Source organism: Mobula birostris, chromosome 13 (genome assembly GCF_030028105.1).
Source record: "Mobula birostris isolate sMobBir1 chromosome 13, sMobBir1.hap1, whole genome shotgun sequence".
Lineage (NCBI taxonomy): Eukaryota > Metazoa > Chordata > Chondrichthyes > Myliobatiformes > Myliobatidae > Mobula > Mobula birostris.
Genome location: NC_092382.1, coordinates 43,250,714 through 43,265,416, shown reverse-complemented (window position 1 = coordinate 43,265,416; position 14,703 = coordinate 43,250,714). Strand labels below are relative to the sequence as shown.

Genomic DNA, 14,703 nt, shown 5'->3' with positions numbered 1-14,703 from the left:
TCTAACCTCTACCTTATTGCATATACTGTACAGTGTGCATTAAAATATGACACCTTCAAACTTGTATTCCTTACCCTTTTCGATTCTACCACTATGTTAGATTTCAACTCATCCCAGTCACTGCAACTTTGCTCTATCATCTGCCTGTCATTCCTCACAGTGTCACTACACATTGAATCTACTTGTATACCAACTGCCCCGTCTTCAGACCTATCATTCCAGTTCCCATCCTCCCTGCCTAATCAGTTTAAACCCTCCTCCACAGCTCCAGCAAACCTGCCCACAAGGATATTGCTGTCACTTGGCTTCCGGTGTCACTAATCTTTTTTCTGCAGGTCATAACTTCCCCTTTTAGGCTATTAGTTTCAAGAATATTAGACCATCATTGTTTAGAGTTCTCATGGGTTTCATAACTAGGGTAAATCAATAGTGTTAGGCCACCATTAACATGGTTCTTTAGCATTCTGTTTTGAAACACTTGTTGTTGATCTGACGTAACTCAGTCCCAGATTCTTCTCTCCCTCCTGGACTTTGCTTCATTTCTACTTCTGACTGCAAGTTTATTGGATTGCATGGTTGTTCCTCCTTTAGGTGAGGGATAATTATGTGTATCTGTTTTTCTTGCGTCATTTCTGTAGGCAATTGGGATTTCTCGTGTTCATATAGTTTTTGCTTTTAAAGCACGTGCACTGAAGGGAACCAAGGGATCAGAGGTTTCCCATCATTTTATGTGCATAAAGGTGGACCAATGCAATGAAAACATGTTTGCAATGTCGGGCATCAACACCGTCATTCAGTTAGGCACTACGTACAAAAAGTGATCTCTGTGTTTCCTGTTTAAAAATTAATCTCTCAACAACAATCTTGATTTTTTTTTTTACAGCAGATGGTCTTGCGTGTTCTTGATGGTGAGACTTCAATTAGAAATCCTTTAATGCTTGTTTGCTAATATTTTCTCCTTCTTCTCTTATTTTCTACGTTTAGACCGTTTCAGTGCTAACTCAAAGGGAAAGGATGGCTAATTCAACACAGGCAAATGCATCTCTCAGCAACCTAACAGACATTGAAAGAGGAAGCGCTTACAAAACAGTTGGAGTAATCTTCATTGTGACTTCAGCATTATCTTTGAGTCTGGTGACCATTATCGGAAACATTCTGGTTATGCTTTCTATTAAAGTAAACAGACAGTTACAAACAATTAACAACTATTTCATTTCCAGCTTAGCCTGTGCTGATTTGATTATTGGTGTGTTCTCTATGAACCTTTACACCACTTACATCGTCATTGGCTACTGGCCCATGGGCCCAGTGATGTGTGATTTATGGCTGGCTCTAGATTATGTTGCTAGTAATGCATCTGTCATGAACCTTCTTATCATCAGCTTTGACCGATACTTCTGTGTGACAAAGCCTCTCAGCTACCCTGTGAAGAGAACCAGCAAGATGGCAGGGATGATGATTGCAGCTGCTTGGCTGCTGTCATTTATCCTGTGGGCTCCTGCCATTCTCTTCTGGCAGTTCATTGTAGGAGGGCGGACAGCTAAAGAGGGTGAGTGCCATGTACAGTTCTTCTCAAATCCAGTTGTCACTTTTGGCACTGCAATAGCAGCTTTCTATCTACCGGTTATTACCATGACTATTTTGTATGTGCAAATATCCCGTGCTAGCAAGAGTCAGATCAAGAAGGATAAGAAAGAGCCCGAGTCAAACAAAGACACCATTTCTCCCAGTCTAGTGCGGGGCAAAATAATGAAACCGAGTAACAACAACGTTTCCAGTGCACCTGATGGGTTGCAGAATGTCAAAGTACAAAATGGCGAGGCAGCTGGGGAAGTAATGACGGATCATTGTGGCCAAGGAGAGGAAAAGGAGATCTCCAATGACTCGACTTCGCTCAGTGTGGTCCCTTCCATCCAGGAGGAGGAAGGAACGATTGATGAGAGCACACAGGTCTCCACTGCACAAAGGCATTGTAGCATCGGCAGCTCCAAGCTCTCCAGCATAAAGGTTGTCACTAAATCCCAAAAGAGTGAGTACTGCGCTACCACAGTTGAAATAGTGTCAGACAACAGCACCAAGAATAGTAAAGACAAAAAGCTCACCGCAGCCCACAAGATTATTAAAATGACAAAGACCCCTGCTAAGAAAAAGAAGGGATCTGTTACCCGGGAGAAGAAGGTGACCAGGACCATCCTGGCTATTCTGCTGGCATTTATCATCACCTGGACCCCATACAATGTCATGGTACTCATTAACACTTTCTGTTCAGTCTGCGTCCCTAACAAAGTATGGACTATTGGATACTGGCTCTGTTACATCAACAGTACTATCAACCCAGCCTGCTATGCACTATGCAACACTACCTTCAAGAAAACCTTCAAACATCTTCTCTTGTATCAATATAAAGACATTGGTGCATCAAGATAAAATCAGCAACAAGCTCATCTCCATGAACACTATATACATGTTAAAGATGACTTTCATAATGTTTATCTATAAATGTATGTAAGTAAATGTTCAAAATGCAAATTTATGGTTCAAGTAGACATTATATGTAATATGGTGAAAGCACACGAGTTATGTCTAATGAATTTCTAACATCTGCTTAAATGAAGAGTGTTCTGATTATTATGATGTTTCGGAGTGAAATCGTAAATGAATCTGCCTAAATTGCAAATACAATGCCTTCCAGTTAATTGGGGCACACTGGGATTTGTACATTTTGGCCCGATTACATGGTTGCCCCAATTAGCCGAACTTTCATGGAAATAGTTAACAAAGTATAAAAAAGACAAATTACCATTTAAATAAGTAACAAATTATGTATTGAAATGAAATACAGAATAAATTAGAACACAACCAAAATCACCACAGTATATAAAACTGTATTAGTTCCTAATTATTACGCTGGAATTCATTAAGTGTACCCTGACGTGTTCTTTTGATTGACTGTAAGTAAACAACTTCATCACAGACACCAAGTGCAGATAGTGGACAGCTTTCAAACAGTACTTTCGCTGATTGGGACCTCCAAATCCTTATTTTAATTCTAACATTCAACATGATTGCTGATACCTTCAAATTGATCATAGTGCCTAACTTGTTGAAGTATTGAAATTGTTTCATTTCACCCCAGCCGTTCTGGCATCCGCAAGTCTGAATGTTTGAAACCGCAGTGAGTAAAACAGTTCCAAACTGTCTTACCGTTTATCATTTGCCTACGATCAATGACAAAAAATCACTGCTTTTTGAACACAAACACACAAGTAATGCTATTTAAAACGGTTCTTTTAATTACGGCATAGTGTATAACGGCCATATAACTTTCATGTCACTGACGCTAGTTAGAAACTGTTTGGCAACAGATTCCTGCCCCAATTAAGAGGCATAGCTTCCCAAATGAACAAAGGAATCCCATTTTTTCCGTTTTTATTTTCATTAAGTATTGTCCTAAAACAGTGGCTGCCCCAATTAACCAATGGACCAATTAATCCCATTTCACTGAATTATAAAAGTCAACATTGACACATTCAAGCGGTAACGTTCATTTTTATCATATTACTCAGTATCAAAAATTGTATCTTGTCCTTTTATTAACTTTGTGTTTCTAATGGATACACACTTCATTACAGTTTAGTTGGTAGTTGTAATTGGTTGCTTCGAAACTTAATCACTTGTCATAAGGGAGCCGTTGTTGGCGGACCCAAATGCAAGACACAGACACTGAACTACTAGGAACAGGGCTAGTTGTGTCAAGAAAGCAAGGGAAGACAGGAATAAATGACCCTTGACATTGACACAGGCCCTGAACGAGAATAGGATTCTGGGCCTGGGCTAGGACTTGGAGGAGAGACAAGGGACCCGGACGTGGATCTAGGAACTTGGAGCCTCAGCTAGGGCTCCGAGCCAGAGACTGGACAAGGACCCGAAACCTGGGTCTTGACTTGGGCTCGGACCCCAGTCTAGGCGAGGACAAGACGTGGCTACAGGACTGGACGTGAGACTCCAGGACAGGACGAGGGAACTCCAGAACTATGGTTTCAGTCGAAGCAAGCAGCTGAAGAAGGGAGTGGAAGAAATCGAGTAGAAAAAGCAGTTTTTTTTTTAAACACTGCTCAGGGAGAAGGGTCTGCATTGCGCAGGCGCGTGACGTAGCGCGCCAAGGTTTAAAAGCAGACCACCTATACAGCGGCCATCGTCGGAGTGGACTGAGTCAGAGTGGGATGGCTTTGGCTCAACAGGCTTCGGCGAGAACGGGCAGAGGCCAGGGTAGGCTCCGATTAGTTTTTTTGTTCAGATTGTCTAGCGTAGAGAGAATGCCAGGCAGGATGTTGGAATGCTCCTCTTGCAGGATGTGGGAAGTCAGGGAGCCCTCCGGTGTCCCTGACAACCACACCTGCCAGAAGTTCATCCAGCTGCAGATCCTAACAAACCGCGTTAGGGAACTGGAGCAGGAGCTGGAGGACCTGCGGATCATTCGGAAGAATGAGGAGATTATAGATAGCAGCTACAGGGAGGTAGTTACGTCAAAGGAGCAGAGGACAGGAAATTTGGTCACTGTCAGGCAAGGGAAGAGGAAAGGGCAGGCAGAGCAGGCTTCCCCTGTGGCCATTCACCTCAACAACAAGTATAATGCACTGGATACTGTTGGGGGGGATGACTTACCTAGGACTAGCTGCAGTAGCCGGATCTCTGGCACTGAGTCTGGCTCTGCAGTGCAGAAGGGAGGGTGGAAAAAGAGCAGAGCGGTAGTGATAGGGGATTCGATAGTTAGAGGTACAGATAGGAGGTTCTGTGGTCGTGACATCGAATCCAGGATGGTTTGTTGCCTCCCAGGTGCCAGGGTCAAGGATGTCTCTGATCGATTGCATGACATTCTGAAGTGGGGGTGGGGTGTTGATCTGCCAGATGTCGTGGTGCACATCGGCACCAATGACATAGCAAGGAAGAGTGGGGAGGTCCTGGAGTGTGAGTATAGAGAGTTTGGTAGGAAGCTGAAAAACAGGAACTCGAGGGTGGTAATCTCAGGATTGCTACCTGTGCCAGGTGCCAGTGAGGGTAGGAATAGGATGGTGTGGAGAATGAACAACTGGCTGAGGAACTGGCGTAGGGGGCAGGGTTTCAGATTTCAAAATCATTGGGACCTCTTCTGGGGCAGGTGGGACCTGTGCAAGAGAGACGGGTTACACTTGAACTACAGGGGGACCAATATCATTTCAGGGAGGTTTGTTAGTGCTATTGGGGAGGCTTTAAACTAGATTTTCAGGGGGTTGGGAACCAGAGTGCCAGAGCTGACAGTGTGGCTGGGGTGAAAGCAAATGATGTTAACAGTTCAAGCAAATCCGCTAATAGAAAGGTTGTGAGTGGTGGTAAAAATCTTCTGAGGTGTATATATTTCAATGCTAGGAGTATTGCGGGGAAGGCGGACGAGTTGAGGATGTGGATTGACACGTGGAATTATGACGTTATAGAAATTAGTGAAACTTGGCTACAGGAGGGGCAGAACTGGCAGCTTAATATTCCAGGGTTCCGATGTTTCAGATGTGATCGAGGCAGATGAATGAAATGTGGGGCAGTAGCATTGCTTGTTAGGGAAAATATTACAGCAGTGCTCAGGCAGGACAGATTAGAGGGCTTGTCTACTGAGTACTTATGGTTGGAGCTGAGAAACAGGAAAGGTATCGCCACATTAGTGGGATTGTATTACAGACCACCCAATAGTCAACGAGAATTGGAAGAGCAATTCTGCAGAGAGATAGCAGGCAACTGCAGGAAACATAAATTTGTGGTGGTAGGGGATTTTAGTTTTCGATAGATTGATTGGGACTCCCATACTGTTAGGGGTCTAGATGGTTTAGAGTTTGTAAAATGTGTTCAGGAAAGTTTTCTAAATCAATATATAGAGGGACCAAATAGAGGGAATGCAATATTGGATCTCCTGTTAGGAAACGAGTTAGGACAAGTGACGGAAGTGCGTGTAGGGGAGCACTTTGGTTCCAGTGATCATAGCACCATTAGTTTCAATTTGATCATGGACAAGGATAGATCTGGTCCTAGGGTTGATGTTCTTAACTGGAAGAAGGCCAAATTTGAAGAAATCAGAAAGGATTTAAAAAAGCGTGGATTGGGACAGGTCGTTCTCTGGCAAGGATGTGATCGGTAAGTGGGAAGCCTTCAAAGGAGAAATTTTGAGAGTTCAGAATTTGTATGTTCCTGTCAGGATTAAAGGCAAAGTGAATAGGAATAAGGAACCTTGGTTCTCAAGGAATATTGCAACTCTGATAAAGAAGAAGAAGGAGTTGTATGACATGTATAGGAAGCAGGGAATAAATAAGGTGCTTGAGGAGTATAAGAAATGCAAGAAAAGTCTTAAGAAAGAAATCAGGAGGGCTAAAGGAGGACATGAGGTTAACTTGGCAGTCAAAGTGAAGGATAATCCAAAGAGCTTGTACAGGTATATTAAGAGCAAAAGGATTGTAAGGTATAAAATTGGTCCTCTTGAAGATCAGAGTGGTCGGCTATGTGCGGAACCAAAGGAAATGGGGGAGAACTTAAATAGGTTTTTTGCGTCTGCATTTACTAAGGAAAGTGGTATGAAGTCTATAGAATTAAGGGAAACAAGTAGTGAGATCATGGAAACTGTACAGATCGAAAAGGAGGAGGTCCTTGCTGTCTTGAGGAAAATTAAAGTGGATAAATCCCCGGGACCTGACAGGGTGTTCCTCGGACCTTGAAGGAGACTAGTGTTGAAATTTCAGGGGCTCTGGCAGAAATATTTAAGATGTCGCTGTCTACAGGTGAGGTGCCGGAGGATTGGAGAGTGGCTCATGTTGTTCCGTTGTTTAAGAAAGAATCGAAAAGTAATCCGGGAAATTATAGGCCAGTAAGTTTAACGTCGGTAGTAGGTAAGTTATTGGAGGGAGTACTAAGAGACAGAATCTACAAGCATTTGGATAGACAGGGACTTATGAGGAAGAGTCAACATGGATTTGTGCGTGGTAGGTCATGTTTGACCAATCTATTGGAGTTTTACGAGGAGGTTACCAGGAAAGTGGATGAAGGGAAAGCAGTGGATATTGTCTACATGGACTTCACTAAGGCCTTTGACAAGGTCCCGCATGGGAGGTTAGTTAGGAAAATTCAGTCTCTAGGTATACATGGAGAGGTGGTAAATTGGATTAGACATTGGCTCAATGGAAGAAGCCAAAGAGTGGTGGTAGAGAATTGCTTCTCTGAGTGGGGGCCTGTGACTAGTGGTGTGCCACAGGGATCAGTGCTGGGTCCATTGTTATTTGTCATCTATATCAATGATCTGGATGATAATGTGGTAAATAGGATCAGCAAATTTGCTGATGATACAAAGATTGGAGGTGTAGTAGACAGTGAGGAAGGTTTTCAGAGCCTGCAGAGGGACTTGGACCAGCTGGAAAAATGGGCTGAAAAATGGAAGATAGAGTTTAATACAGAGAAGTGTGAGGTATTGCACGTTGGAAGGACAAACCAAGGTAAAACATACAGGGTTAATGGTAAGGCACTGAGGAGTGCAGTGGAACAGAGGCATCTGGGAATACAGATACAAAGTTCCCTAAAAGTAGCGTCACAGGTAGATAGGGTCGTAAAGACAGCTTTTGGTACATTGGCCTTTATTAATCAAAGTATTGAGTATAAGAGCTGGAATGTTATGATGAGGTTGTATAAGGCATTGGTGAGGCCGAATCTGGAGTTCTGTGTTCAGTTTTGGTCACTAAATTACAGGAAGGACATAAATAAGGTAGAAAGAGTGCAGAGAAGGTTTACAAGGATGTTGCCAGGACTTGAGAAACTCAGTTACAGAGAAAAGTTGAATACATTAGGACTTTATTCCCTGGAGCGTAGAAGAATGAGGGGAGATTTGATAGAGGTATGTAAAATTATGATGGGTGTAGATAGAGTGAATGCAAGCAGGCTTTTTCCACTGAGGCAAGGGGAGAAAAAAACCAGAGGACATGGGTTAAGGGTGAGGGGGGAAAAGTTTAAAGGGAACATTAGGGGGGGCTTCTTCACACAGAGAGTGGTGGGAGTATGGAATGAGCTGCCAGACGAGGTGGTAAATGCGGGTACTATTTTTAACATTTAAGAATAAATTGGACAGATACGTGGATGAGAGGTGTATGGAGGGATATGGTCCGTGTGCAGGTCAGTGGGACTAGGCAGAAAATGGTTCGGCACAGCCAAGAAGGGCCAAAATGCCTGTTTCTTTGCTGTAGTTTCTCTGGTTTCTATGGCTTCTAACCGGGCTGGGTGAGGTACTCCTGGGCTGGGCGGGGCACAGGGACAGGACGAGACACCTGGACTGGACGAGCACACGAAGCGGCCGCACTGGGAGCACTGGACGCAGTAAATCTCATCAGTTGACTCTCAGATGAAGTGTCGTCTCACGTGGAAGGACTGTCTGGGGCCCTGAATGGTGGTGAGGGAGGAAGTGAAAGGGAAGGTGGAACACTTGTTCATCTTACAAGGATAAACGCCGGGAAAGAGTTCGGTGGGAAGGGATGTGGGTGGGCGGGAACGAATGGAAAAGGGTGTCGCGTAAGGATCGATCCCTGCGGAAAGCAGAGAGAGTGGGGGGGAGGCGGTGGGGAGGGTAAGGTGTGCTTGGTGGTGGGGTGCTCCCGATGCAGCCTTCTATATATTGGTGAGACCCGACGCAGACTGGGAGGTCGTTTTGATGGACACCTACGTTCTGTCCGCCAGAGAAAGCAGGATCTCCCAGTGGCCATATATTTTAATTCCACGTCCCATTCTCATTTTGATATGTCTGTCACAGCCTCCTCTACTGTCAAGATGAGGCTACACTCAGGTTGAAGGAACAACACCTTAAATTTCGTCTGGGTAGCCTCCAACCTGATGGCATGAACATTGACTTCTCCAACTTCCATTAATGCCCCATCTTCCCTTCTTACCCCATCAGCTATTTATTTATTTATTTATTTATTTGTTCATTCGTTCATTCATTCATTCATTCATTTATTCTATTTCCCAGCTTTTTTTTTCTTTCTCTCTCTCTCTCTCTATCCCTCTCACAATAACTGCGTGCCTGCTGTCCATCTTCCTCCGGGGCTCCCCTCCCGCTTTCTTTCTCCCTAGGCCTCCTGTCCCATGATCCTCTCCCTTCTCTAGTCTGGCATCCCTTTTCCCAGCTCTTAGCTTTATCCCCTCCCCTTCCTGTCTTCTCCTATCATTTCGGATCTTCCCCTCCCTCTCCCTCCTTCAAATCTTTCACTATCTTTTCTTTCAGCTATTCCCGACGAAGGATGTCGGCCCGAAACGTCGACTGTGCTGCTTTCTGTAGATGCCGCCTTGCCTGTTGCTTGAATTTCCAGCATCTGCAGATTTCCTCGTGTTTGCATCAGACATCCTCTGTGCCCCACTGTCGCATTAACCATTGTCTCATTGATCACTGCCTGCCAACCAGGTTCATAACTAGCATTCATACACTCAGTAACACAGTTGAACATGTAGTAAGTCTCGTATCTATTGTTCATAGGTTGCACACAGTTCAACAATAACAGACACAATATTCAAATAGTCTTGTATAAATCAGAATAATTCATTCTATCTCATTCCATCCGGGACATTAGACAGGGAGCAGTGGTTAGAATGGCTGAGATATTCTATCACATGTCCTCAAACAGAGAGGTGCTGCTTCATGTTAGTGGGACAAACTTATTGGGTCAATGGTCAACCCACGGCTGAATGGCTAACCCTTCCCAAATTCTACTTTTCCCTTAATCCACAATTTCTCCTGCTTTACAAAATGCATGTGACAGGAAAATGCATATTTTACATTCGCCCGTGCCCCTCAACACTTTGCAGCATCCGTGGGATCCATTTCAGCTGGACAAGAATAACACTCTAGTAAAGTGGTGATGGAACAGAATTTAACTGATGGCACAAATTCACTCAGTCTGTAACCAAACCAAGTGCATTATTTAGAGATGGGCTCAGCGGTGTATCTAGCATGTGGAGTGACCCTGGGCATGCACCTTGGGCAGGGTATGTACGAATAATTCAGTAGAATACAGACAGGTTCTAGAAAAGAGGGGTTAAGTAAGGACTTTCGTAGATAAGAAGGATAAAAAAGGTGAAACTCTTGATTCTAGAAAACCTGTGAGTAATGTCAAAGAGCATGGAGGAATCCACGTCAAACTTGCAAATGTATTGGAGCCCATCCATTGATTCGCAGAAGCGCTGAGAACTTCATTTTGGGTTGAAGACCCAGTGCCTTGCAGCTGATATCTCAGATCCTGACGCAGCACAGGCGGACTCCAACCAGGTGTATGTGTGTCTATGTGGAAGCTCAGATTTTCACTGACTAAACTCAGGATGTGGCCAGCATACTGGGAATACTAATGTTCAAAAGAGATGACAGAATGTTGTAACAATACAATATTCTCACCTCGTTCACAGTACTGGGGTAGCTGGGCTGTCGTGTGGAGGGAGCAGCGGTGACGTTGTGCAGTAAAGACTGCATTCATTATCCCACCATTATCATTCTGCCAGTTATCTTGTCATTATGAGAAAGGATATCCAAGCCTAACAGGATAAGCAGAAGCCCTTCTCATCAGAAATGATGCTAATCCTGATGGGAGGATACAGTATAAAGACAGCCTTCCAGAGACATACTTGCACACCAAAGCCATTTGCAGTCTCCTTCACTAAAGTTCCTCGACCAGGCTACATTCAGTCCAGCCAGCCCTACCGCTGATTTTGCTCTGCATGAATCTCCTCCCAACTTGCTTCAATAATTCCATCAAAGGTTCAAAGGTCCAATTTAATGTCAGAGAAATACGTACAATATACATCCTGAAATGTTTTGTGTTCGCAAACATCCACCCAACCAAAGTGCCCCAAAGAATGAACGACAGGTAAACATAAGAACGCCCAAGTCCCCACCCCCAGCTCCCCCCTGCCGTGCAAAAGCGGTTGCAAGAAACAATCCCCCCTCCCGCCACCGACAAAAAAGTAAGAATCGGCACCGCCACCAAGCAGACAAGTGTGAGTAAAGCAATTGCAAAGACACAGACTTGAAATTACCCCAAGCACTTCGAGTTTCACCTGGTCTTCGACATACCACAGGTTCTCTCTTTCCTTAATATGGGAAAAGGAGGTGTCTCGATCAGCAGACAAATGTATTTCCTTCTTCACAAACTCTATTCAGTCTCCACTTAAGTGTTTCTGTATTATTTACTTAAGACACCTCCTGTCATGGCAATTTTGATTTCTACCTTCTTACCAATCTTTGGATAAGTAAGTGAGATTTTTTGGAGACTAACTTGTGTTGTTGGCCTTTGTCTCCCCCAGCTGACCAATGGAGCATTCTGTCGCCATCCACTTAGGTAAAGACACTAAGGGTGAAAAAATGTTCTTATTCCACTTGCCAAGATTGGATTGATAAAATCGGTTTGGAATATTTATTTTGTTGTTTTGTATTTCGTGTTGCAGCTAAATACATTTTTGAAGAACAGTGAATTAGGATCTGCTTTACTGCTGCAGTTGGATGAATTGGTACTGTAACTGGGCGAGCATTCAACCTGGCCAAGCATGCCGCTACTTTTTCTCTTTCATCTTGTTCCCTTTCTGCTTCTGAAACCAACCCCCCCCCCCCCCCGGCCAAACACACACACATTTTTTCTGAGTGTCTAGCTGCTTCACACGGAGCTGGTTAACAAAAAGCAGAGCCCCTGCAAAGGGAAGCCTGTGTGGCACACTGCGGAATTAGAGCCATAGAACCATCAAAAGACAGCACAGAAACAGACCCTTCAGCCCATCTAGAGGGGCCGAAAATTCTTAAACTGCCTACTCCCATCGAATGCACCAGGACCATAGTCCTCCATACTCCTACCATCCATGTACCTGTCCAAACTTCTCTTAAATACTCAAATTGAGCTTGCATGTACCTCCTGTGCTGGCAGCTCGTTCCCCACTCTCACAGCCCTCAGAGTGAAAAAGTTTCCCTTCATGATCCCCTTAAACTTCCCCCTTTTTTCTTCTGCTGTGTATTGCAGAGCTCCTCCTGGGTGGTGGAAGCTGTAGAATCTTTGTTGCAGCTGAACATTTCTTTGCTCTTTTACAATTTTGTTTGGTAACCACGTGGCATTTGTGTGTGCAGGAATCCCTGTATTGCAGACCATGTTGTAGGCATTAACCCTTGAACTCCCATAACTGCGTTTTGGATAGTTGTGGTGGTTCAGCTGCAGGCTGCAGCAGACCATTACAGAACACAAGCATCTTCGACAGCTCCAGGCACCAGCATTGATTTGTGTCAATTCACTGATTGGTCACGCACTGTCTTGCCACCAAGAGGGTGTTTATTCCTTTTGCTCAAGTTGCACCAAGATCGGGGGTCCCCAGCCTTTTATATGCCAGAGACTGATACTATTAAGCAAGGGGTTTGTGGTTGCCAGGTAGATATCCAGAGCTTTAATGTGGCATCTGCAGAGTTGTGGTCTGATCACCCTGCACAGTGAAGAAGCTTGCACAAAGCTATTCACGAATTCCTTTCTTGCTTCTCTGGCATTGGAGACTCTCACTTAGGAAAGTGACAGCCAGTACATTGCCTCTCCAGGTTTGAGCTTCTAATTATGGCTGGAGAAGGTGACAATTTTGAGTGAGAGAGTCTTTACTGAACCACCAACGCCTGGTAGATTGTTCTCTCACTGAGTTTCAGAGAAATGCTCCTGAAGATTTTGTGTATGAGAGCCCTTCTTCCAAGAGAATTCCCTCAGTGTCCCCCGCAACTTCCTGTCTCATCAAACAGCTTGTCCTTCTGTCTATGCTCTCTGTTCATTCTGCATACAAGAAGAATACCTGTTTGTCCACGCCCCCGTCCCCCATATCTGGGAGAAACTGGTGCCTGCAGAAACCTTGAAGTCAAACCAAAAGCTTAGTGGCTTGGCACATCATTCCCTGTACACTGCCCAAGTGTAAATATTAGAAACAACCGAAACTTTGTGGATTTCCAGTTCACCAATCAGAAATAAATCAAATCTCTCAGCGTAGTGTCAACTAACCTGAGTTTTTCAAAAAAATGTATGAGTATTTCAAGTTAGCCTGCTGTGCTAAAAGGGGTAGTGTTACCACTGCAAGTTGTTTGGGATAAATAGGAATGCATCACAACACTGTATAGACACGTATCACAATGATGAAAGAATTGAAACTTTGTATCGGTAGAACTGTCTAAAGGAATGAAAGATTTTATGATTACCATTGCACATAAGGATATTTTGAAATAGCTGTACAGTTTTGAAAAGGAAGGTCGGTCCTGAGGAGTCTCAAAACTGTTGATTGATTTCTGCTTGCTGTGAATAGGATGTCTCAGGGGTTTGTTTGTTTCTTGAATTCCTAGACTTGGGCTAGTGCACAGGGATTGGTGTACCTGTGCTTTGTCTTGTATTTATGCAGAAACCAGTTTATCCCAGATATGACAGGGATTTGGAGCCATTCTTCTCTTGTGATGAAGAATGAGGTGAGGGCTTGGAGAAAGAGGGCAAGCAACTCAAAGAGAGAGAGGAAGGAATGAATACTAAGGAGTTTTGATAACTGCATGGAATATTCAGAAGCAATTCATCCACCTAAACATCAATAAGAAACAATGTATCAGATGTCTGTGCATCAGGAAGGATTTTCTCTCTAAAACCTGCCACCTGTTCCAAACATGGATAAACTAGCTATTGTTTTCAGTTGGCAATGAAGGGACTGTAGGTTTGTCACGCTGCAACTGGCATGGAACTTTAATTCCCACATACACTGGAGCTCATTTTACCAAACCCCAGGAAGAGATGCCGCATGCAACATAAAAGAAAACAGTTGTTTTTTTTTTTAATAAGTGGATTCCAAAAAATAAATACCTTAAAGACTACGCACTTAATTTGTCTCCTTCAATAATATTAAGAAAGAAAAATCTGTTTTGTTTCCAGTAACTTGACTATATCCTTACTCAATATCCAGCTGAGATTTATGATCTAATAGAGAATACCACTGTAATTTGCTGATTATGTCTTGTTTTAAAATATCAAAGACAAAATATCTTTTGAACTATTATGGTTTTTAGAAATTCTCCAGCTTGATTACCTCTGATTTTGAACGCTGGAAGCTATGCTGAATTATAGTTTACAAACTTCTCAGTACAAATGATCAGCACGCTCTTAATACACGTAATTATTGATTCCTCTATGATTACTGCCTTGCTGTTAGACAAGGTCATTTGCAGAATGCTTATTTTATTCAAATATGTGTCAAAGTGGAAATGTCTTTCCTTCGGGTCAGTGCCAGTGAATCATTAACAATACCTTACTATTAAAATTTCATGGGACAATGGGGCTAAAGTAAGGTGCCTGTTGCATCTTACATTCCTCATCATTGCCTTCCTTTAGTTTCTCTTCATTGAATGAAATGAATGTAAAACTGACATGTAGCACCCTCATCTTTTTGGTAACACTATCATGCTCTCTGGTGTCTCTCTGATTTATATTAACGTCATTTGACATCTGTATTCGTTAATACCCTCAATATGCATGCACAGAAACTGTATTAACTTCTCATTTCATTGCAGTACCTTTGTTTCAAATGGTTGCCCTACATTGTGAATCCATGAATGAGACAAAGTCTTCAGGATGGATTTTGGGCACTGTGGTATGAAAATTACACAATGTTCTGGTTAAG

The 14,703-nt window shown here is 43.4% G+C and overlaps 1 protein-coding gene across 1 annotated transcript; it reads left to right on the top strand.

Moving 5' to 3' along the window:
* The first annotated feature begins 1,014 nt into the window (after positions 1-1,014).
* LOC140207579 (muscarinic acetylcholine receptor M2-like) lies at positions 1,015-2,864 on the top strand. Its single transcript, XM_072276127.1, has one exon. The coding sequence runs from the start codon at positions 1,015-1,017 to the stop codon at positions 2,425-2,427; it is 1,413 nt and encodes a 470-aa protein (XP_072132228.1). The 3' UTR covers positions 2,428-2,864.
* Positions 2,865-14,703: the final 11,839 nt, after the last annotated feature.